This window comes from Chiloscyllium plagiosum, unplaced genomic scaffold, assembly GCF_037043375.1.
Source record: "Chiloscyllium plagiosum isolate Xiang-an unplaced genomic scaffold, Cpla_swu_hap1 HiC_scaffold_10, whole genome shotgun sequence".
NCBI lineage: Eukaryota > Metazoa > Chordata > Chondrichthyes > Orectolobiformes > Hemiscylliidae > Chiloscyllium > Chiloscyllium plagiosum.
The window spans coordinates 44395907-44422657 of NW_028270148.1; the positions used below are offsets into that span (position 1 = coordinate 44395907).

The following is a 26751-nucleotide window of genomic DNA, read 5'->3' on the forward strand; positions in this document are numbered from 1 at the left end:
GTCATCCTTAAATGCAGCCAATTACAAATATAGTTTGCTGTTTTCACAAATGACTTAGTAATTACAGTTAGTTTCTAATTCCAGCAATTGTATACTTACACTAATTGTTTCAATAAACCATGCATATTGTAGATTAAGAGGTTACACATAGACTATGATATTATCAGTCTCTATCAACATAGCTCTGCTGCTGCATGCTGGCCACTGCCTGCTCATATATCAAGCCTGTTCAGCTCCTTTAAACATTGTGTGCTCTATTCCAAACAGTCCATGTGGTTGAAAGCCTGTGACCTGCAATGCCCTAAACTCATTAATGGCCTGGAGAAAAATGCAAATGTTAGCCAAACTCCTTCAGACAGTCAGAATGCATTTACAGCATTTCAAACATTCAGAGAAAACAAGTAATGAGGCTCTTGTGGGGCACTGCTGGAGGCCCAACCTCTGATGCAGGAGGCCTCGGTTCAAGTCCCACTGCTCCAGAGGTGTGTAATAACAACGTAGAGCAGATAGATTTGAAATATTAGGACAAATAATGCAAGTGGGCTTTTGCAATTCATAGCTGGCCTTTGCTTTTAAGATTGTTGCTGTCTTCAGAACTTTTGTAGTTGCTAGCAATTATTGCATGCAATTATTTGCTCTCTCTCTATTCAAGGAGAAAATAAATTCCTATAAAATTGTTATAACTGTATCAATTCTGCTACCTGTGCTTCATGGAATAGACTAGCAGCATTATAGAGTCAGAGATGTACAGCACAGAAACAGACCCTTCAGTCCAACTCGCTCATGTCGACCAGATATCTCAACCTAATCTAGTCCCACTTGCCAGCATCTGGCCCATATCCTTCCAAACCCTTCCTATTCATATATCCATCCAAATGCCTTTTGAATGTTGCAACTGCACCAGCCTCCACCACTTCCTCTGGCAGCTTCCACACACTCACCAGTCTCCGCATGAAAACGTTGCCCCTTAGGTCTCTTTTATAACTCTCCCCTCAGCCTAAACCTATGCCCTGAGATCTGGAGTCCCCCACCCCAGGGAAAAGACCTTATCTATGTACCCTATCCATGCCCTTCATGATTTTATAAATTTCTATAAAGTCACCCCTCAGCCTCCAATGCTCCAGGGAAAACAGCCCTCACCTATTCTGCCTCCCCCTATAGCTCAAACCCTCCGACCATGGAAACATCCTTGTCAATCTTTTCTGAACCCTTTCAGGTTTCACAACATCCTGCCGATAGGAAGGATACTAGAATTGCATGCAACATTCCAACAGTGGCCTAACCAATGTCCTGTACAGCCCTAACATGACCTCCCAACTCCTGTACTGAATACTCTGACCAATAAAGGAAAGCATACCAAACACCTCCTTCACTATCCTATCTACCTGTGACTCTACTTTCAAGGAGCCATGAATCTGCACTCCAAAGTCTCTTTGTTCAACAACACTCCCTGGGACCTTACCAATAAATGTATAAGTCCTGCTAAGATTTGCTTTCCCAAAATGCAGCACCTCACATTTGTCTAAATTAAACTCTTTCTGCCACTCCTCAGTCCATTGGCCCATCTGGTCCAGATCCCATTGTAATCTGAGGTAACCTTCTTCGCTGTCTACTAGACCTCCAATTTTGGTGTCATCTGCAAACTTACTAACTATACCTCCAATGTTCACATCCAAATCATTTATATAAATGATGAAAAGTAGTGGACACAGCACTGATCCTTGTGGCACTCAACTGATAACAAGCCTCCACCACCACCCTCTGTCTTCTACCTTCGAGCCAGTTCTGTATCCAAATGGCTAGTTCTCCCTGTATTCCACGAGAAGTAACCTTGATAACCAGTTTCCCATGGGGAACCTTGTTGAATGCCTTACTGAAGTCCATACAGATCACCTCTACCGCACCTCCCTCATCAATCCTCTTTGTTACTTGTTAAAAAAAGCTAAGCAAAAGCTCAAATAATAGATTGCTCAGAGGAATATGACACTACCTGCCAACCAAGGTGTTCAAAAGGACTGAAATAAAATGAAGAACCACAGATGCTGGAAATCTGAAACAAAAACTGAAATTACTGGAGAAACCCATTAGGTGTGGCAGCATCCATGGAGAGAACGCAGAGTTACTGTTTCAAGTCCAGTGACCCTTTTCAAAATATTAACTTTGCCTACTCTCCACAGATGCAGCCACGCCTAATGAGTTTCTCTAGCAATTGTGTTTTTGTGAAAAAAGACTTATGTCTATATCTAACATAACCTTGGCCAACAACAGATGTTCCCATGATGCAACCTGAAAAACACAAGCACCATCAACCAGTGGTCCAAGGCAACTCCAACTAACTGCGAAAATGTCTGTCTGCAAATGAATGATCAAGTGTATGAATTTCAGACTGTAAAACCCAAACTGTTACAATTCAGAAGCAGATATAGCCAAAGCGTTATGAACAGTTGCACACATATCCTTACAAACTTTGGTATTGTCTTATTGGCATCAAGACTTAAGAACACAATAACATTTTTTCTAAACCTTAGACTGCCTCATGCCGTAAGAATTGTCAGAACATCATAGAGAATTAATAACTCCAAATTTAATTTACCCTACCCAACCATGCTCAATTTGAGATTCACTGGTTCTTTCCCTTTGCTGCATTGGGTGGAATGCTGCAATTTCTCCACTGTAAAAAAAAAGGAAACAACAGCAACTCTTTAAGAGCCATTGTTCCCAATATCCCAGCTTTTTGCATATGATAATGAGGATGTCACAGGAGTAGACCATTTAACTCCTCAAGGCTGTTCCATCATTCACAGAGATCCTATTTACTATTTCTGGCCCACATCTTTTAAAAACTTTGGTTAACAAAAATCTGTCAATCTTAGCCTTAAAAGTTGTTCCAGTTTTAAAATACAAAGTAGTAATCAGCAGAAGAGAAAGAATTCCGTTAAGTCTAATATTTCTAATAAGTAATAAAGGAAGATAATTACCTGGGTGCAGGAAAGTTCCTTTGATATATCATTAATCTTAGGGTGAACTGAGCTGTTGATAGGAATTAAAGCTTAGCTGAAAGATCAGTTATAACTCAATCTTTTCTTTGGTGATACTTGTCCTAGTCTGAAGCCCAAAATACATTTCATGTTTTCTCAACTGGTTCAATTGTTCAGTTATCAATATCATAAACAAAAGGTTAAATAGTTAATTCATATGCTTGTACTGAAACTATCAATACTGTTCTAAAAATATGGATTTTTCTTTCTCCCACACTAACTCAACTGCATCTGATGTCACAACAGAGTAATATGATTTACTCCAATCAATTTTCATTTTGCATTAACATTGAAGCAACTCCACAGAGGCTGGTAGCTCATCACCAACTCACCTTTTATCTACCTGTGCATAGCACTGGACACAGGTCCTTCTTCCTTAGAACCATCTTTCAGTGTGAGCAGGATGTCTGACACTCACGTTTATATATGTCAGCTAGGGCTCCCTGATTGAGCCTGATAAACAGTCCCAATCAGGGAACTCATATTCTATAAAGTCCCCCTGGTTGATCTCGCTACAATCAATACAAATACATAAATGTCAACTATAGCATTTTAAGATAGTCAACTGAAGGTTGGTTGTCAAAAAAATAGTGATGGTAGTAATGGCATATTGGTTATTCTGCTAATGTAGCCTATTACATACAAGTACTAAACACTGAAACTGGTATTGTTAATAAAAACAGATCTAATATAAATGAAAAGCCTCCATTCAAAATAAACATTTTATTTAAAAAACAATAGGACATCAGGTTGGCGTTTCAAGGCTACTATATAATAATGGTAAAAACATCACCCTAACATTTCAAACACAAAAACAAAAACAGAAAATGCTGATGGACGGGTTGGACCGAAGAATCTGTTTCCATGCTGTATATCTCTATGACTCTATAATTTGTCAGGTCCAGTGACCCTTCATCAGAAGAGTTCTAAGGAAGGGTCACTGGACCCAAAACATTAACTGATTTCTCTCTACAGATGTTATCAGACCAGCTGAGTTTTGCTAAGATTTTGTTTTCTGATTTTCAGCATCGGCAGTTCTTTCATTTCTTTTATTTAGTTTCCCCAAAAGGTAATGCGTGTGTTTCTGAGATACATGGGGTGTGTTTTTGAGATAAATACGATACTCGAGAAAATTTTCAGTCTTCTACTTTTACATTGCAATGTAATTTGTAGCACAATTTTTTTCTGTAACTTACATTTTTTTGTCTTATTCTGTTCACACTAAATTCCCATAAACACTACAGTAATGACACTTATGTGAAATGAGCTAATGAGTGTTTAAATTTAACACACATTGGAACATAGTATGGTTGTATTAAGTGCTCATACTCAGGCACTTAACCAGAATATATACGCTGATGCATGCAAATAATCCTCCTAAAGGGTAATAATATCTGAAAATAGTAGCAATAAACAGATGTTCCATCAGAAGAGTGATTGGCATTCTGCTGTTGAGTGTTTTAAAAAGGAAATGAAACAGATCATTGGACCCGTCAACTCTGTGTGTTTTTCTTCATACTCTGCCTAATCTAATCCGTGGAAGAATCATTCCATGAAATATTAATCTGTCTTTTCTTTTGTTAGGTCTTGATAGTCCTCTAATACATGTCTAATATTTATTTTAGTTAATTCAAGTATTGAAAATTTGCAACATGTTGCACCTCAAAACCAATAAACTGAGAAAGCAAATTCAAATTTCATCTGTTACAACCTTAAATTATGCAGCTCTGCTTAAAAAATGTATTACATACTTTATATATTTTTTAAAGAATTTTCTTGCTAAATAAACTGAACACCGGTTTAGAGGCAGCACAGTGGCTCAGTGGTTAACACTGCTGACTTACAGCACCAGGAACCCAGGTTCAGTTTTAGCATTAGGTGACTTTCTCCCTGTGACTGCATGGGGTTCTTCCCACACTTCATGGAAATGCAAATTTGGTGGATTGATTGTGCTAAATTACCCACAGAGTCCAGGATTGTGCAGGCTAGGTGGATTAGCTACGGGGAATGCAGGGTTACGGAGATGGTCTAGGTCTGGGTGTGATGCTCTTCTGAGGGTCAGTGTAGACTCAGTCGGCTGAATGGCCTGCTTCCACACTGTAGGGATCCTATGACCTAGAGGACATTAACTATATTATGGTAACTAGTACCACCGAAATAAAATTATTTTTCTCAACTCAGCAAAACAATGAAGCTATATATTTGTTAGGTATATAATTAAATTTTGGATACTGCATACTATTCAGCAAATGTTAATATTACTGGAACTGTGTATTGAAACCACTGACAAAACACAATTACAACCCACAGTGCAACAAAACTGTTGCACCATAAACATAAAAGCATCAACCAAGATGGATCAGGATGAATGGAAGGTACTTTTACTTTCTAAAGTGTACATATTACAATATTTATTCACTGAGACAATACAATCACATATTGAAAAAAACAGACTTACCCTTTTTCTAAGATTATATGTTAGGATAAGGTTTCTTGAAAAGGAGTTTGAAAAGGCTGTATAAAATTCCAGTACTTTCTGCAAGGCATCTCTTTTGATAACATGAAGGTCACAATAAGTCAGGGCTCTAACATTGACGCATGACTGCGCAAGGGTATTTTCCTTCCAGAAAACATCTCCAAATACATCTCCCTTCCCTGGGCAAGATTTAAAAGAAAACAAATGAGTTACAGAGTTGTGACATTTTTGCACCATGAAAATTTTTTGATCATTTACTTTCAACACTGATATTCTATAACAGATAATATTCCAAAGATCATGTCAAATGTTAACACGATCAGATAAAACGCTGCTGTTTACCATTTTACAAGAGCAATTTATTTTATGTCAAATTACTTCAATTAAGAATGACATACATTGGAATACCATGTATTAAGCACACATCACACAACTTCATTATTTTGAACTTGAGCAGGTAACCATATCATGTTAAGGGTATTTGATGGCTAAACAATCAGACTTCATGATGAAATGTATGTATAAAACTATGATATAATTATTGCATATACTAAAATGTACTTCAAAATTGTTTGTAAATAAGAAGCATCTTTCCCCAGTCATTATGCATTACTGTTACTCCGTAACAGAAATAGTTGGACAATTGGAGCATTTTATTGTATGTATCCTCATTATCAGAACAGCAACTTGTTAACACACACTGGTAAGAGCAATTGAACAATGGTAAGGGCTTGATATTGGAAAGTTTGAAACTATAGTAAATGGCATATGCTATGTTGTATAAATTCATTCCACAGGATGAAGGCATCCAGACCAGCATTTATTGTCCATTCCTAATTGTCCAGAGGCAGTTAAAAGACAACAACATTGCTGTGGGTCTGGAGTCACATGTAGGCCAAAGCAGGTAAGGATGGCTGTTTTTTATCCCTCCTCCCTAAAGGAAACCTACCATGGTGGGATTTGAATCCGCGATCCCTGGAACATTAGCTGGGTGTCTGAATTAACAGCCCAGTGATCATAGCACAAGGCCATCATCTCCCCTTGTGCTGTACTAAATGTATGGAAACAACACGTGTTCCCCATGCAGAACAAATCACCGTGCCACTGAAAACGTCCACGTGGAATTCTTAGCCCAAAGCTAAGAACTGTGTTAAAAACTGGTCCCATAGCATGATAAGTAAGTAACAATATGCAGAAGAACCTTTACTCCTTTTAGTGTTGTCGACCTTACAAAACCTTGAGCCCAAAAAGAGCCATTTTCTTCCTCTGTAATATACTGGTTGTGCTCCAAATTCATGTTTGGGGCACTTCTGAAAGATGTGATAAGGCATTAAACAATTATTTTCTGCCACGTTCTCCTGGCTGTCTGTTTCTTTTATCAAGAAACTGACACACACCACCAGCATTTATAAATTGAGGTGAGGTGGAGATGTAATGGTTGACAGCCTTAAATGTATCACAAGTGGGAACATTGCAGAGAGCAAAGTTGTGGGAGCAGCAGTGATGTAATGTAAGTGTTTTCATTATTAGACAGGAAAGGCTGTCACTAGATCAGGCCCGCACTAATAGAAGAAACAGCCTACAGGAAATACTCATTCAATAGCAAGGCTATGACATGGGAATACATCAGCCTTGCTATTTTCCACCTGTAAAAACTAAAAATCCTTCAAAATTTTTAGCTCCAACCTCCAACTGCGCAGCTTCCTCCTCTAGATCGGCAGGGTGCTGACGTATCAGGGGCTCCTACACAAAGAAGCCGACTTGCTGTGCAAAAACCACTGTTAAACCTATTAAGCTTCCCACCATAGTCACACAGGTTGGCATGAATGGGCACAGCTGCCTATAGGAAAAAAACAGCAGTGGGCAGAAACATGTTAGCAATCCAGATCAACACAGTTCTTACAAAATTTTCTGGGTTTCTTCTTCTGAGCCTAACCCACCTCCATGAGTAGGAAGATGTTTCCCAGTGTTTCCCACTGCAAAATCAAATACAGGCAGCAGCTGTCTTCTGCAATCTAATTACTCAACAAACAAAGTGTGTTCCTGGACTAAAAAAAAGTACACACTAAAAACACAAAAGTATAAATGCATAATATGAGAACAAAAGGATAGCACTGGGCATGACAGATGTCACCTGACAGGTGCACAATATACCAACGTCTTAAGCTATGTTCCAAACTATTGCTTATGATATTATGTAAACACTGATACACTGTACAGGACAGACACATTTATTAGCCTTGGGATAGCCCTGTGATGAGGAGGAAATGCCACGTTGAAGGGTCTGATAGTACTTGCAGTGGATTGAAATATCTGTTCCTGGGAAACATTTGAGAGAATGTTTTTGGACACTAAAGCAGGTAATAAGATTTGAGAGCCAGGGATTTAGATCACTCAAGACAGAGCTGTCAGTGCCTGAGGCTGGTGGACTAATTTTGAAATCAAAGAAATGGTTTAAGCACGCTGAGCTTTCTGAGGTGTTTCAGGGTTTTGCAATGGCAGAAAACGTATCAGGATGAGGAATGAATTTTACATCACTCGGAAAGCTACAGCTCAGCAGGGTAGGAAGTATTTAAGATTTAGCAGGATTGAAGATGTGAGGGATGATTATCTTGAGGGGCTGACAGATTAAGATCCAAATCGCCTTCAACCAAGTCATCAGGCCCCACCTTCGCACTACATTCTCACACAAAACCCCTTCCACTACGATGCCACCTTATCTCAAAAAGCAAAGTGTTAAACTCACCTGACAAGGCCTCTGCTCAGTGTGCAGTTGGTTTTACAGATTGTGATGCTCACTCACAGACTATTAAAATTTATCACAGTCCTTCTAAAAATACACTACCCTAACTTTACCTAAAAAAGCAGCAGGTATTAAGTTGCCACAATGGGAAAAGAACATTAACTGTATCATTATGATTTTTACTCCCATTTCTCCAAGATTCTGCTTAGTTCAGGTGCTTTCTAACAACAGAAACATTATATGTTATAAAAAGCCATGTTATCAAAAACATCCTGTGTAATCACAGATGTCATTGTTTGAAGATCAAATCTGAACATTAACTGTTTCTTTATTTTATTCAAAACACTCAAAGATACATGTGAATTTTTACAGTATCATCTAAAATTTTAAAAACTTCCAACAGGAAGATATGCCTATATTGGTAGAAATAGTAATCTGTGTAATATAGCTATTACAAATCTACATCTGCATTCACTTCCTATCCAAATTCATGTGTTATTATTAAAAATGTCTGTCTATGGAAGTTTCCATGGTGTAATTACACCCCTTCAGCTTCTTAAGCTTAAATAAACCAATTATGTCAATATGAGAGATGAGCTGGCTAAGATAGATTGAAAATATATTAAGTAGTATTACCGTTGACAAGCTATTAAGCGCATTTAAGAAAATATTTTATAATCTTCAATGAATACAAATTCCACAAAGAAATAAAAGCCCACAAGAAAAATGAAACATCAGTGGCTAAATAAAGAGGTTAAGACTAGCATTTTATTACAGCTTGAAAATGTTTCCCTGAAGATAGTTAGCCTAAACTGTGTGGAGTTTGCACATTCTCCCCGTGTCTGTGTGGGTTTCCTCCGGGTGCTCTGGTTTCCTCCCACAGTCCAAAGATGTGCAGGTCAGGTGAATTGGCCATGCTAAATTGTCCTTAGTGTTAGGTAAGGGATAAATGTAGGGGTATGGGTGGGTTGCGCTTCGGCAGGTCGGTGTGGACTTGTTGGGCTGAAGGGCCTGTTTCCACACTGTAAAGTAATCTAAAGTAATCTAATCTAATCTAAAGATTGGTAAGGTGTTAGAAACCAGTAAAGAATGATCCAAAGGAACAAAAATAATGAGAAGAAACCAGCAAACAATATAAAAATAGTATGTAAGAGCTTCGACAGATATGTAAAAGCTTCGATAGGAAGAGAGTAGTGAAAGTATTTAAATGTCCTTTGGAAACTTACAGAGTAGAAGTTATAATGAAAATAAGGAAAAGACTCAGGTTGTTGAAATCATTACTTTCTATCCATTTCTACAGCACGTTTTAACTCCAGAGTTTGCCTGTCGTGTCATAGACTGGAAACAGATCTTTTTTTAAATGACTGTCATTGTGAAATGCTTTCTTACCTGGGCAATTTGGGTACCCTTGTACACAAAACACAAGTTCAACACTCAGGTCCAGTAATCAATTAGGAAAACAAATTAAATGTTGGCTTTTTTATCCATGGGTCGGAGTACAGAGAAAGGAAGTCCTGCTGCTTTGGTACAGAGCTTTAGTATGATTACACCTGGAGTACTCTATACAATAGAAGGATACATTTGCCTCATATGTGGTGTGACAAAAGCTTACTAGATTAATTCTTGAGGAGCTTACTTTATGAAGGTTGAACAGGTTAGGCTATATCAATTGGAGTTTAGAGATTGGGAGATGAATATATTGAAACATATAAGATCCAAAAGGATTGGATACAATGGGTAGCTGGTGGGTGTTTCCTCATGCAGGGGAGACTAAAATCAGTTTTGGAATAAGCAATTTTCTCTCATAAGACAGAGTCATAGAATCACAGAGATGTACAGCACAGAAACAAACCCTTCAGTCCAACTCGTTCATGCAGACCAGATATCCTCACTTAATCTAGTTCCATTTGCCAACATTTGGCCCATATCCCTCTAAATCCCTCCTATTCACATACCCATCCACATGCCTTTTAAATGCTACAATTGTACCAGCCTCCACCACTTCCTCTGGCAGCTTACTCCAGACATGCACCACCCTCTGCGTGAAAAGGTTGCCCCTTAAGTCTCTTTTATATATTTGTCCTCTCACCCTAAACCTATGCCCTCTACTTCTGGATTCCCCCACCAGAGTAAAGGCCTTGTTCCCCCTCATGATTTTATAAACCTTTATAAGGTTGTCCCTCAACCTCCGATGCTCCAGGAAAAATTGTCCCAGCCTATTCAGCCTCTCCCCACAGCTTAAATCCTCCAACCCTGGCAACATCCTTGTAAATCTTTTCTGAACCCTTTCAAGTTTCACAACATCCTTCCGATAGGAAGGAGATCAGAATTGCACGCAATATTCCAAAAGTGATCTAACCAACATCCTGTAAGCCGCAACATGACCTCCCAACTCCTGTACTCTATACTCTGACCAATAGAGGAAAGCATATCAAACGCCTTCTTCACTATTCTATCTACCTGTGACTCTACTCTCAAGGAATTATGAATCTGCACTCCGAGGTCTCTTTGTTCAGCAACACTTCCCAGGACCTTACCATTAAGTATATAAGTCCCGCTAAGATTTACTTTCCCAAAATGCAGCACCTCACATTCATCTAAATTAAACTCCATCTGCCTCTCTTCGGCCCATTGGCCCATCTGATCAAGATCGCATTGTAATCTGAAGTAACCTTCTTTGCTGTCCACGACACCGCTAATTTTGGTGTCATCTACAAACTTACCAAACATACCTCCCATGTTCACATCCAAATCATTTATATAAATGATGAAAAGTAATGGAGCCAGCACCGATCCTTGCGGCACTCCACTGGTCATAAGCCTCCAGTCTGAAAAGCAACCCTCCACCACCACCACCCTCTGTCTTCTACCTTTGAGCCAGTTCTATATCCAAATGGCTACTTCTTTCTGTATTCCATTAGATCTAACCTTGCAAACCAGTCTCTCATGGGGAACCTTGTCAAATGCCTTATTGAAGTCCATATAGATCACGTTCACCGCTTTGCCCTCATCAATCCTCTTTGTTACGTCTTCAAAAAACTCAATCAAGTTCATGAGACATGATTTCCCATGCACAAAGCCATGCTGACTATCCCTAATCAGTCTTTGTCTTTCTAAATACATCTAAATCCTATCCCTCAGGATTCCCTCCAACAATTTGCCCACCACCAACATCAGGCTCACCAGCTCACCAGAGTAGAGGAGAATTTTATCTCTCAGGAAGTTGTTAATGCATGGAATTCTCTTCCCCAGAAAGCAATGGAGGCTGGGTCATTGCATTTGTTGAAGGTTGAGTTAGATGGAGTTTTAATAGACAAGGGAGTCATGCATTTGAGGGGGGCAGAAAGGAGGGTAGAGTTGGGAACACAACCCCATCAGTCAAGATCTTAATGAAAGGCAAAGAAGGCTGAAAAGATCTATCCTACACCTAGTCTGTGTTTCCTTGGATGAAGAATCTGGAACTAGATGACATTTCTTTTAAAAACAAAACTAATGCAAAATGTAGCTTCTCAGTAAAGAATCAGTCTGGAAAAGGCAAACATGTAGAAAGCATGTAGCATGCCTTCCATGACCTCAGGATTTTACAAAGCACTTTATGTACTTTTGGACAGTATAGTTTTTTATTATTGTGTTGGGAATATTCACACAGAGTGACACAGCAAACAGCAATGTGCCAATGACTAGATTTATTTCAATGATATCGACTGAAGAATAAATACAGACCATGAAAACCACCACCACTCTCCAAATAAAATGGAATCTTTTCAATCCACCTGAGACATCAGACAGCGCCTCAGTTCAAAGGTTCATTAAACAGTTCCAGAAGATTGTCCTTGTGACAGTCCTATAATTGTTCTGATTTTTTTAATTGTTCACTATCTTGCAGAAGCTATTCCACAGTAAAAATGTGCAGTATAGGATCATTTTTAAACTCATCATCACTGGGTCTAAAGAGGCCATGAGGTCTTGTTGATTGTGCCACAGATACGACCTGATGAGATTTAGAATGTGACAGCTACAGACTTGCACAGGTCTTCCCAGGATAGCGCTACGTTTCTCAACTTATAAATTAATTTATTTATGTAGTAAGGTAATAATTACGCTCAGTTTTAAAGTACAAATATTATGCATCTTAGGGTGTAAACAATGCTTTATACATTTGGATTGGCACAGTAGCTCAGCAGTTAGCACTACTGACTCATAGCACCAGGAGCCTGGGTTCAATTCCAGTATCGGGGAACTGTCTGTGTGGAGTTTGCACATTCTCCCTGTGTCTGTGTGGGCTTCCTCCCACAGCCCAAAGATGTGCAGGTTAGGTGAATTGGCTGTGCTAAGTTGCCTGCAGTGTTCCAGGATGTGTAGGTGAGGCGCCTTAGTCAGGGGAAATATAGGGTAGGAGAATGGGTCTGGGTGGATTACTCTTTAGAGAATCAGTGTTGGGCCAAAGGGCCTGTTTCCACAGTGTAGGGATTCTATACTAATCAACAGCCACAAGCAGCACGATGACCTCTTACTTTATAAATGTTAACTGACCTTTAGAGAATTTTTGTACATTCCATGCAACAAAATATTGTATCTAGTACTTCGTAACGAATAGTGACAATTTTCTCAGTTCAATCTTTAAAATATTCAGGGTTACTTGAAATTAAGTATTTGAAATTCCTTACCAGGAGGTAGCATCATTAATGGTTTAGAGTGATCGCAACTTGTTTCAGTCAAACAAATAGCATTCACACTTTTTATTGTTTCAAATATAAGGTGCATCTGGGCTAAACATTCTGTGCTGAATCTTATTGGGGTCTGAGTGACATGAGTGATGATAAAGTTAGTGGGAGAATTGGACAAGACGTCTAGTGAAACTGATCTCGATCTCAGGAGCAGCTCATTGCATCCTTAATGGCTTTTAGAACAGTAAGGCGGGTTTCTCATGAGGCAACGATGCGTTGCCAATTAAGAAGGATTAGAGCTTGTATAAATGCCTATTGGTGACCCAATCCATCTCATTAATATTCAGCTTTCTATCTTATCAAACTCATCAAACAAGCTAGGCATCAAGCAATCTTAACATAGAAACCACACTTACTCCCAACAATCCCTACATTGGATACTGGGCACCAAAATCTCAGGGCAAGCTCCTTGGGCACTGGCCACATGTATTCCACGTCCATGGACATTGGTATCCACCATGTGTCAGCCTCTGAGAACGCTCACTTCTGCACTTCAATGCTGCACCTCAGGTTGCACCAGGAACTATCACTGTAATACTGTAGCAAGGACTCCGTGCACTCAGGGACATGCACTCAGCTCATCAACTTGATCAGGCTCTTCACTCACTGTCATAGCACACACACTCTGAGCATACCTGGATGCTGACAGCATCTCTGCCTAGCATTGCTTGCATTGCCTTTAAGCACTCTACACCCTCAGCCAGAGACACCAGGCTCATATTATTTCTGTTTTGCCTTTCAGGACAAAGGTCAGAAACCATGCAGGCAGGTTCAGACTGATAGTGCTTGTCTGGGTGTACAATGGCCTTTAAGAGATGGCAAAGCACCAGAGATACCCAAGGAACTCAAGGATATCTGCTGAGCAGTGAGATTTTAGCACAGACACAAAGGACGGAAGTTTGTCATGGTTGCCAGCAGTCCTCAGTCAGTTAGCCATTGTTCAGGAGGTCCTGGAATGGTAAGTCCGGAGGGCATGCGTGGTTAATGTTGTCAGGAATTTTAGGTGGGTGAGATTGAGGGAGGAAAGATGGTGAGGGGAATAGAGAGAGTGCTGGAGTCTGATCCTTGGTGGGAGCTGGATACAGCAGCAGAGATAGTGAGTGTAAGGTATCAAAAAGAAGATGGTGGCACATACCCTTCCTCCTACACTGCTGGGCATTCTTTCAGATGGCTGAAACTGCTTCAACCAGGTGGCAATCTCACACCAGGCTGGATTGGTGTGGTATCATGGCCTTCACTGCTCATCCTCAAGGGAACAGGAAGTTCCAGGGTTGCACCAGCCTGTCCAGTAGTACATCCTGTGTACATAATGGGTGCCAATTTTCCCTGTCTGTCACTTTCAGGACAAATGCCAAGAACCATGGAGGCAGCTCCAGCCTGATAGTGCTTGTCTGGGTGTACAATGGCCTTTTAGAGATGGCAAAGCACCAGAGATGCCCAAGGAACTTGAGGATATCTGCTGAGCAGCGAGTTGCTCTGGGAATGAATCACATGTGATGGACATCATAGGGACGTGGCATGTAGTTAATGAGGTGAGTTAATCAGACACAGCGAGAAACTTCACTCAGCCTCGTGGCAGAATATTCAAAATTTTGAGGCAACTCCAACTTAACCAAATCCGAATCAGCCCCCTGTCTTTGTATAACAACTCTGGATCCAGTTCTGAGGTTCATGTAATGCATTCAGAAAGAATAATTCTATGATCCATAAAATGCTTTGATCGCTTCTATCATGTAATTGGAGATTTCTTTATATTTTAATGTCTAATTAGAAATTCAATCCAACCCTGCTGGTGATTGAGTTGTTCTCAGAGATCATTGTGTTCTCTCTAAACAGTAGTCAGAATAATTACTGATTATTCTGCCCTAATTTATCATATTAAACTAGAATTAACATGCTCTCTATACAACATTTTAATCCATTTGAGACATTCAATTACAGATTTAAAAACTGAATTCCATTTCAACATTACACTACACATAATTGCTTATGTGAAAGACAGACTTGTATTTATATACAACTTGCCATATTATCGGAACTACCCAAACCATTCAATAGCCAAAGTATTTTTAAAGTGTTAATTGTTTTTTAAATTGTTCCCAACACAGCAATAAGGCACCATCATTAAACATGGCCATCATAGCCCATTTGGGGCTGCACAGATACACCCACAATGCAGCTCCAACAAGTGACAGGTACAGGAAGTTTTCAACAGACATTTTGAATGTAAAACTGTAGTTATGTCCTAGAATATATTCTCTAGGGAAAGTGTGGTCAATTTATTTTTATTTTATACATTTAACGGAACTCCCTTTTTTTGGCTGAGTGCATTTGCAATGAGCTTTTGTTTGAGAGATTTCCACCACAAGGGATTTCTTGACTATTGCTGATTTCCGTGCTGAGATTTCATGACATCTAACTTGTTTAACAAGTTTGGTAAGACAGAAACCTGAAAGGTGATGCAGCAAGTTGGGCTGTTAACGACCATTTAAGGCATTTAACGATCAATAATCTCCCCTTTTTTGGAAACTTGCTATTGCCTTGAGAAATTTGCCAGTTTGCTTATGAAGAATATAAAGGCTGCAGTGTGGGGCTTTTGGAGTGCAATGGTAATGCTGCTACCTTTGGATCAAAATGCCTGGGTTCAAGTTCCACCTGCTCTGAAGATGTGAAATAATATTTCTGAACAGACTGATTAGAAAATGCATCAAGAAACTGATGTCAAGATGGGCTTTGCCTAACTTTGCAAGTGACTCTGCCATTTCACCATGACCTATGTTACTTAAATCCCTATAAAATTCCACCTAATGTTTTCTGCTATTCAAAGGAACTGCATTTGGATATCAGTGTTTTAATACTTGGTGGAAGCTCATGTTGTCAAAAATACCATGGATGACACCGATAGACTTTTCTCTATGGATCTTTATCAGGAATGAACAGCATTGCAAATTTCAAAACAACGTTCCAATTTTATGCATGATCGCATCTTGCTCCACCCAGCAATGGTGTTAGCCACAATCTCTGTCTTCTGAAATGTTTTCAAAAGTTGTTCTAGTGAGCAGAAACCTCTGATAAAGCATTAATAACCAAAGTATGAAATTTATAAAGAGTTTGCTGTTGTACAGCAATAATTTCTTAAATTAGACTGCATGCCTGAATTATCTACATAAACTAGATTTATATTATTCAATTACCTAAAATATGAATCGTGAACAGGACACACTTGAATGGAGTGCAAAATTAAATAGGCTTAACATTTAATTTAATTTCACCTGGAATAATCAATTTATTCATGAAAGTAATAAGATATTTATAATTAAGATATATTACTCCTAATCATAAGATTAAATGAATCCTATTTATTAGTTTATCAATCAATTCACAGACAGCTGTACCCACCACTCCTACTTGTGCCTTGTGTATAGTGGACAGGCTTCACATAAAGTCATAGAGATGTACAGCACGGAAACAGACCCTTCGGTCCAACTCATCCATGCCAACCAGATATCCTAACCTAATCTAGTCCCATTTGCCAGCACATGGCCCATATTCCTTTAAACACTTCCTCTTCACATACCCATCCAGATGCCTTTTAAATGTTGTAATTGTACCAACCTTCACCAATTCCTCTGGCAGCTCATTCCATACACGCACCATCCCTTGCATGAAAATGTTGCCCCTTAGGTCCCTTTTAAATTTTCCCCTCCCACCATAAACCTACGCCCTCTAATTCTGGACTCCCCCACCCCAGGAAAAAGATCCTCTCTATTTAGCCTATCCATGCCCCTCTGATTTTATAAATCTCTATAAGCTCACCCCTCAATCTCCAACGCTCCAGGAAAAATAGCCCCAGCCTATTCAGCCTCTCTAATATAGCTTAAACCTTCCAAACCTGGCAACATCCTTGTAAATATTTTCTGAACCCTTTCAAGTTTCACAGCATCCTTCCTATAGTAGGGAGACCAGAATTTCACACAATATTCCAAAAGTAGCCTAACCAATGTCCTGTACAGCCACAACATGACCTCCCAACTCCTATACTCACTCAATGCTATGACCAATAAAGGAAAGCATACCAAATTCCTCTCTTCATTTACAAACATGAGTCTTTTATATCATCTCGATGTCCTACTGTTTGTGTGGCTGGACTATGGGAGTTTCTGGTCAATGATGATTGCAAGGTCTCGCTATCAACAGATTTGGCAGTAGCAATACCATTAGTAGCTGCCTGGATGCTCTCTCTAATTAGAGATAGTCATTAATTGACACTTGTACGCCATGTAACATTTGTGCTATTTACCAGTCCAAGTCTGAATATTGTTTCGATTATGCAGCATTCATTATCTGAGGAACAACATATTCTGACACGTCATCAACAAGCAGTCCACCTCTGGCATGAATGGAAGAAAGATAATGGAGGAACAAATAAATGTAGTGCTGCCTCTGATGCTTCCCTGAAGAATATGTATAGCACTGTGCTATAATTTAAATCATTAGCTTCCAGTGTACCCAATCATGGTCCTTTGTGCCAGTTACTGTAGAAGTTTCTGTCTGACTTCTATTGATTACGTATTTTTTTAACTAGGTGCCTTAATGCCATAAAGCTTTATGAGGGCAGAGCGGTAGACATTGTCTACATGGACTTCAGTAAAGCCTTTGACAAGGTTCCGTTTGGTAGACTAAGTAGTAAAGTTAGATCACATGGGATTCAGGGACAGTTTGTCAATTGGATACAAAATTGGCTTGATGTTACAAGACAGGGGTGGAGTTCCAGACTGGAGGCCTGTGACCAGCATTGTTCCACAAGGATCGGTGTTGGGTCCACTTTTGTTTGTCATTTACATAACGATCTGGATGAGAACTTAGGAAGCATGGTTAGTAAGTTTGCAGATGACATGAAAATTGGTGGCATAGTGGACAGTGAAGAATTTACCTAAGATTACAAAGGGATCTTGATAATTTGAGCCAGTGGGCTGAGGAATGGCAATTGGAGTTTAATTTAGATAAATGTGAAATATTGTATTTTGGTAAAACAAACAACGGCAGGGTTTATACAATTAATGGTAGAGCCCTGGATAGTGTTGTCGAACAGAAAGACCCAGGGGTTGAGATACATGGTTCTTTGAAACTTGCATCACAGGTAGACAGAGTGGTTAAGGCAGCGTTTAGCACACTTGCCTTCATTGACAGACAATTGAATTGGGACTTCATACTGAGGTTGTACAGGATGTTGGTGAGGCCACTTTTGGAGTTCTGTAAACAATTCTAGTCATCCTGTTTTTGGAAGGCTATTATCAAATTGGAGAGGGTTCAAAAATGATTCACCAAGATGCTGCCAGGACTGGAGAGTTTGAGTTATAAAGACAGGCTGAATAGGCTGGGAAGTTTTTTCACTGGAGTGTAGGAGGTTGAAAGGTGTCTTTATGGAGGTTCATAAAATCATGAGGGGCACAGATATGGTATATTGCTAACATTTTTTCGTAGGTGGTATATATTAAAGGTGAGAGGGAAAAAATGTAATAGAGAGAGGTTCGTGTGTGGAATGAACTACCAGAGGAAGCGGTAGGTGCAGGTACAATTACAACATTTGAAAGCCACTTGGACAGGTACCTGAATAGCAAAGCTTTAGAAGAATATGGGGCAAATGCAGGCAATTGGGACTTGTTTAGTTTGGGAAACTTGGTCAGCATAGACAGGTTGGACCAAAGAGTCTGTCTCTGTGACTCTGTGATTGATATAATCTTCACGGACTTGGAAACAAGATGAACACTGACACTATGTAGTATCAAACAGTTGCAGAAAATACTTATAAATCTAACTGATAATCAGTGCAGCTGACATCCTTCTTGTTGCTGCTACCTGAGGCATGGTGACCCTCAGGTTAAACCACCACTGGTTGTCTCATTCTGATGAGAAAGCAGCCCTGCGTATACCTAGCACTTATTTCTAGCTCAGCTGAAGTTCTTTTTTGGGCATTTTTGAAATATGTTATATTACTAGAATGGTGTCTTCTGTAGCACCATAAGACATAGCATCAAAAGTAGACGTTCAACCCATCAAGGCTGCTCTGCCATTCAATGAGACCGTGGTTGATCTGATAATCTTCATTTCCATTTTCCTATGCTTTCCCTATTAACCTTGATTTCCTTGCTGATTAAAAATCTCTCTCAGCTTTGAATGTACTTAATGACCTAGTCCCTGCGATAAAGAAGTCTGCAGAAATACCACCCTCTAGAAGTAGAAATCCTTCCCCACCTCTATCTTAAATTGACAACCCCTCACTCAGAGATTATGGAGTCTGGTCTTATAGTTTCCCACAAGAGGAAACATTTTTCTGCATCAATCCTGTCCACCCATTTAAAATCTAAGTTTCAGTAAGTCATCTCTGATTCTTCTAAACTTCAATAAGTACAGCCCAACCTACGAAACTTCACCTCATAATAATATCCCTCATATCCTGGATCAACTTAGTGAAGTTTCTGTAGTCTGCCACTAATGTCAGTATATCCTTCCTCAGATAACAGAACCAAAACTGTTCCCTGTAATCTAGATGTGATCTAACTGATGCCTTGTATAGTTTTGATCTAGAATTCCTACTTTTATACTCCATTCCATCTGAAATAAAGGCCAACATTCTACTTGTCTTCCCTAATACCTGTTGAACTTTATCCCAGCTTTTTGTGATTTATGTACAAGAACCCCCAAACCGTATTTTCTGCAGCTCTCTACAGTCTTTCATCATTTAAATAATATTTCCCCTGCCAACTAGCACAAACTCACATCTTCCCACATTATATTCAATCTGCCAAGGGTTTTCCTTCTCACTTAAGTTGTCTATATCCCTCTGCAGAGTCTTTGAGTCATCCTCAACACTTGCCTTCCCATCTAATTTTGCATCATCTGCAAATCTGGCGATGATATACTCACTTCCACCATTCAAGTCATTACTGTGGTCCCTGTAATCATTGCTATGGCACGTTATTAGATTAGATTACTTACAGTGTGGAAACAGGCCCTTCGGCCCAACAAGTCCATACCGACCCTCCAAAGAGAAACCCACCCAGACCCATTCCCCTACATTTACCCCTTCACCTAACACTATGGGTAATTTAGCATGGCCAATTCACCTAACCGGCACATTTTTGGACTGTGGGAGGAAGCCAGAGCACCTGGAGGAAACCCACACAGACACGGGGAGAATGTGCAAACTCCACACAGACAGTTGCCTGAGGTGGGAATTGAACCGAGGTCTCTGGCGCTGTGAGGCAGCAGTGCTAACCACTGTACCACCGTGCCGCCCATAGTTACAGGTTCACATCCTGAAAATTACTGCCTTATCCCAACTCTCTTACATCAGCATTGATAGAGGATTGGCTATGTAATGTACGGCACACAACATCATAGGTTCCTATATTATTAAGTAGCCTTTCATAGAGTCAGAGAGTCATAGATTCATACAGCAAGGCAACAAACCCTTCAATCCAGCCTATTTGCATTGGCCAGACATCCCAAGCTGACCTAATCCCATTTGCCAGCATTAGGCCCTTATCCCTCTAAACCCTCCCTATTTATATATACCCATCCAGGTGCCTTTTAAAAGTTGTCAGTGTACCAGTCTCCACCACTTCTTCTGGCAGCTCATTCCATATACACACCACCCTCTGTGTGAAAATGTTATTCCTCAGCTCACTCTTAAATCTTTCTCCTCTCACATTAAATCTATGCCCTCTAGTTTTGGACTCCTCCACCCGAGGAAAAAGAACTTGGCTATTCACCCTATCCATACCCTCATGATTTTATAAACCTCTATAAGATCATCCCTCCTCCTCTGATGCTCCAGGGAAAATAGCCACAAGCCTATTCAGCCTCTCCCTATAGCTCAAACCCTCCAGTCCTGGCAACATCCTTGTAAATCTTTTCTGCAGCCTCTCAAAATTAACAACATACTTCCTATACAAGGGCAACCAGAACTGTATACGGCATTCCAAAAGTGGCCTCACCAATCTCCTATGCAGCTGTAACATGATACTCCAACTCCTGTTTTCAATTTTCTGACCAATGAAGGTAAGCATGCCAAATGCCTACTTCATCACCCTGTCTCCCTGTGACTCCCCTTTCAAGGAACTATGCACCTGCACCCCTAGGTCTTTTTGTTTGTCAACATTTCCCAGGGTCAGAAAGTATGGCGCTGGAAAAGCACAGCAGGTCAGGCAGCATCCAAGGAGCGGGAGAGTCGACATTTCGGGCATAAGCCTTTCATCAACACTCCATAGGACTCTACCACTAACTGGTCCTGCCCTTGTTTGCCTTACCAAAATGCAACACCTCACATTTATCTAAATTAAGCTCCAATGATACCATCTGATTAAGGTCCCACTGTACTCTGAGATGATCTTTTTCTTACATAAATGACAAAAAGGATTGGGATGTGAATATAGGAGGCATGGTTAGCAAGTTTGCAGATAACACCAAAATAGAAGTGGTGCAGTATTTTATCAAATGCCTTTTGAAAATTAGTAAATTGCATCTACTGGATTCCCCCTTATCTATCCTCCTTACTATCTCCTCAAAGAATTCCAGTAATTTTTTTCAAGCAGGATTTCTTCTTCATGAAGCCATACTGACTTTTTTCATTATACTCTGTGTTTCTAAATGCTCTGGGATTACACCCTCTAAAACAAAGTGTAACATTTTTTCAATGACATATGTTAACCTCACTGGCCTATAGTTAATGGATTTTTGTCTTGCACTCCACTAAGTAAGTGCTATACTGGCAGTTTCCCAATTTTCTGGGACTTTTTGAAAATCTAAAGATTCTTAAAAGATTTCTACAAGTGTATCCAAAATCTCTGTAGCTGCTTTCTTTAATATCCAAGAACACAAGTCATCAGATTCAGGGTCAATCGGCCTTCGTCCCTTTTAGACTAAAAGACATAGGAGCAGAAAGTAGGCCACTCAGCCCATCAAGTCTGCTCCAGCAGCCAATCATGGCTGATAAGTTTCTCAACCCCATTCTGCCACTTTCTCCCTGTAATACTTGATCCCCTTCATACTCAAGGACCTATCTTTCTCAGTCTTAAATATACTCAATGACCTGGCCTCCACAGCCTTTTCTGGCACTGAATTCCATAGATTCAACACTGTCTGTTTGAAAAAGTTTATCCTTATCGCTGTTCTAAAAGGTCTTTCCTTTACTCTAAGGCCGTGCCCTTGGGTCCTAGTCTCTCTTACCAATGGAAACATCTTCGCAACATCCACTCTGTCCAGGCCATTCAGTATTCTGCAAATTTCAATTAGATCTCCCTCATCCTTCTAAACTCCATTGAGTATAGACCCAGAGTCCTCAAACATTCCTCATATATTAAACTTTCCATTCCTGGGACCATTCTCGTGAATTTCCTCTGAACACGCTCCAGGGCCAATATATCCTTCTGGAGATATGGGACCCAAAACTGCGAACAATATTCCAGAACTTCAGACATACATGCCAGCTTTTATATTCAAGTTCTCTCAAAATAAATGCCATCATTGCATTTGCCTTCCTAAGTACTGACTCAACCTGCAAGTTTACCTTGAAAGAAACCTGGACTAAAACTCCCAAGTCTCTTTGCACTTCAGACTTCTAAATTTTCTCCCCATTTAGAAAATAGCCCAAGTCTCTATTCTTCCTATCAAAATGCATGACCTCACACTTTCCCACGCTGTACTCCATCTGCCACTTCTTTGCCCAATCTCTTAATCTGTCCAAATCCTTCAGCAGCCTCCCCATCTCCTCAATGCTACCTGTCCCTCTACCTATCTTTGTATCATCTGCAAACTTAGCCAGAATGCCCTCAGTTCCCTCATCTAGATCATTTATGTATAAAGTGAAAAGTTGTGGTCCCAACACTAAGCCTTGTGGAACACAACTTGTCACTGGCTGCCACCCTGAGAAGGATCCTTTTATTCCCACTCTCTGCTTTCTGTCAGTCCTTCATTAGTACTTCTTCTCTAGTGATATTTATTGTATTTACTTCCTCTATTACATTTGCCCAAGATTACTTAGTACTTTTAGAATACTATCAGTGTCTTCTAAAGTGAAGATTCATGCAAATTTATTCAACTCTTCTCATGTTTCCTTTTCCTATTGTTATTTATTTGTCCTCATTCTCCCTTCCTTTTTGTATTTTAAAGAAGCTCTTAACATTTTAATATTACTTGTTTACTCTCAACGTTTACTTTCTCCCTCTCATTTTTTTTGGTCATCTTTTGTCAGTTTTTAAAACTTTCCCAATCCTCCGGCTTACCACTACTTTTTGCCACGTTGTAAATTCATTGTCTCTACATGAAACAATTTGATTTTGTCTTGGAACTAGTTGACACTTGCTTGAGCTTAACAGGAAAGGTGCAGCAGTTTCCTCACTTTCACCCCATTTAACATTGTATCCGGGTCCTATCGAACCAATCAGGCCTCAATTCATGAGACATCCAACAAAGGCCTCTAGTTACATCAGAGACAAAGAGATTTGAATGAGAGGTTATCTGTTCAATTCTAACAACCATACAGCCTGACTTCCATTTGCTGGGAAGAGCTAAAATTAACTTGCATTAGTCCAGTTAAGAATAAGTGATTGTAACAAGGTCAGCCAGCTGGAGCTCATAAAATGAGTTCCCCAATTAGGCTGATAGATAAAAAGAGGAGTCAGAAATTCTGAAACTTTGGGTTCTGGCTCTGATGTGGGAGTGTCAGAATCAGGGGCTTACCATGTGTAAATGTAGGGCGTTCAATCACCTGATGAAGGAGCGTCGCTCCGAAAGCTAGTGTGCTTCCAATTAAACCTGTTGGACTATAACCTGGTGTTGTGTGATTTTTAACTTTGTACACCCCAGTCCAACACCGGCATCTCCGAATCATAAATATAGGGCAGCTTGTTGATAGGATATTGGCCTCTTGGGAGGTATTTCAGAGACATTTGTGATACATGGATATTAATTGATACTGAGTAGTTGGGGTTGATGCTATATATTAAAGGTCAGGTGATTATCACTTGTTTCATAGCCTGCTTCAGATTATTATTTGTAGATTTCCACCAGTAATTATTGTCACCAGCAAATGACAATAAGGCCATGTGAAAGGTTTGAAAGTTAGTCTGTGGGCTAATTTGTATGGCAATCACAGTTGAAAAATGGACATGGTGAATGCAATGCAATAAGTCCAATTGTTTGTTTCATTTGTATAGGTACATGAATGGTGGTGCTGGTGTGGATCTTTCTACATTGGTCAATGAACTGGTCAAGATAATTAATGTTACTCTGACTTTTAGAGGAGCAACTGATGGAAGCTGCCAATAGAACATATGCCTTGCATCCTTCGCCAAATGATCTCATTCTAAATTTGGTTGTTCCTTTGGCTAGATAGTTGTGATCAAATCACTGTATATACATGAATTAGTTATAAAAGTGTCCAACTAGCTATAATAGCTATCACATTTCAATCCACCACTTTCTTTTATTCATTGACAGAATGAGGGCATCACTGGCTAGACCAGCATTTATTGCCTATCCCTAACTGCCCAGAGGACAGTTAAGAGTCAACTGTGGGTCTGGAGTAACATGTAGGCGCGATCAAGTAAGGATGACAGTTTCTTTCCTGAAAGGACATTAGTGAACCAGATTTTTATTGAATATAAATTCCACCACCTGCCATGGCAGTTTTCGAACCTGGGTCCCCAGAACATTACCTGGGTCTCTGGATTAACAGTCCAGCGATAATATCACTAGGCCATCACCTCCCCTGAAATATCTTTTAGTTATGTGATCAAAACACCTTTCTGAAAAATTCAAACTTAGGAAGTGTCATGATCAGATGAGTTGAAACAAGAATATAGTTAGTAAGAAATCTTGACAACTACTGAAGTGTACCGTACGTACTCTCGTTAAAGTCATGTAAAGGTTGATCCCCTATTTTTGGCCAAAAAATCTGGAATTTTCCACATATCTCGCATAAAAGTCAACTCTCGTTCCTCACAGATAATAGATCAAAATGTGTGTATCAAGGTATTATCTTGTACATAAATGTTATGATGAGGAAATTATTTCCTTTTGCGCTATTACATGTCTTGATGTACAATTCATACCATTAGATTAGATTACTTACAGTGTGGAAACAGGCCCTTTGGCCCAACAAGTCCACACTGACCCACAACCCATCCATTCCCCTAGATTTACCCCTTCACCTAACACTAAGGGCAATTTAGCATGGCCAATTCACCTGATCCGCACATCTTTGGACTGTGGGAGGAAACCGGAGGAAACCCATACAGACACAGGGAAAATGTGCAAACTCCACACAGTCAGTCGCCTGAGTCGGGAATTGAACCCAGATCTCTGGCGCTGTGAGGCAGCAGTGCTAATCACTGTGCCACCGTGCCGCCCAAAGCACATAACTAGACATTAGGCTAGAGATTTCTTAGGTTCATTATTGAAAATTTATCACACCATCATTTTCTATACAAGATAGGCCTTTATGCATTTACTTCACTATAATTGCCAAATCCCTGATCTTCCTTCCTTCGTGCAGGACTTGATTGGAATTGCGGCTGTTGACGATTTCTCATGGCTGAATTTTAGTCCCTCAAAAGTAGTATCCTTGTAACAGTCGATCCCATAAATTTAACCTTAAAAATAGTCTAAAAAATTCAACTTTTACATGAGTATATACTTTATGAAGATTCATTGTTGGCAAAAATCAAGTTATTAGCATCAGAAAGCCTCATTGGTGACAGGAAGATATTTTTGAGATCAGTGAGACAGCCAAAACTATCAACTGAAATAATCTTGAATTTGTAACTGGATTCAAAGTCCAGTCAATTGTTGAACAGAACAATGCAAAATAATACTTTTCAACAGCATTAGAAATTAAAAATAAAATATTTTAACCCCTTGAGCCTGCTCCACCATTCATTAAGATCATGGCTGACCTTCTATCTCAACCACATCTTCCAGCACCATTCCCATTTCATTTGATTCCTTTTGTATCCAACAATCTATCAATCTCTGTCCAGAATATCCTCAATGGCTGACCATCTTTAACTCCATGGGGTAGAGAATTCCAAATATTCAAAACACATTGGATGGCGAAATTTCCTAGACTCCTAGGCAGGGGCCACATCCATCTAACATCTGTCTTTCAAGCTCCTCAAAAATATGATCTTACAATTAGGCCAACTCTTAGTCGTCGAAATGTGAATGAATTTTCTCATACATTATTCAATCTCTACTCAGGACTATCCCCTCATCCTAGGAGTCAGTCAAGAAGGGAAATGTTTGCCTTGCGTAATGAATACACAGTATTTTGGGTACACCCAAAATCTTACGAAGATCCTAGATAATTCAGTATGACGGTTAGGAAGGGAAATTTGGTTGAGGTGCAAAAACGAGTAGTGACAAAGTGAATTGCTTCATTAACCTAATCTTTCTAAGGAGGCAGCAGGCAAGTGTCATGCTATCTGTGAATTGAAATATTAAAAGCATACAGCTAAAGGTGTTGTTGAGTTTCTGCATGCATCAGCATGGGCTAAGGTTTAGAATTACCCAACAGTAGCCTGCACTACCTAAAGGTTGTACCTCTTAGCAGTCAGGCTGCAGCACGTGCTGGAACACCATTAAGAGATTTTGAACAGGAAGAAGAGTAACAATGATGTAGTAGAATACTTGTGGTGTTGGTGCACAGCAGAGAATGGCCTACTCCTCTACCGGCAGAGGGCTTGGTGCCCTCTAAACAGGTTC

General features: G+C 39.8%; 1 protein-coding gene across 1 annotated transcript in view; it reads right to left on the bottom strand.

Annotated features, from left to right (window-relative positions):
• kcnh1a (potassium voltage-gated channel, subfamily H (eag-related), member 1a) overlaps nucleotides 1-26751 on the bottom strand; it is a 284348-nt gene that overhangs the window by 107584 nt on the left and 150013 nt on the right. The window contains exon 10 of the mRNA XM_043695750.2: nucleotides 5497-5693. Coding sequence (XP_043551685.1) covers nucleotides 5497-5693 — 197 coding nt within the window. The remainder of the gene's footprint in view (nucleotides 1-5496; nucleotides 5694-26751) is intronic.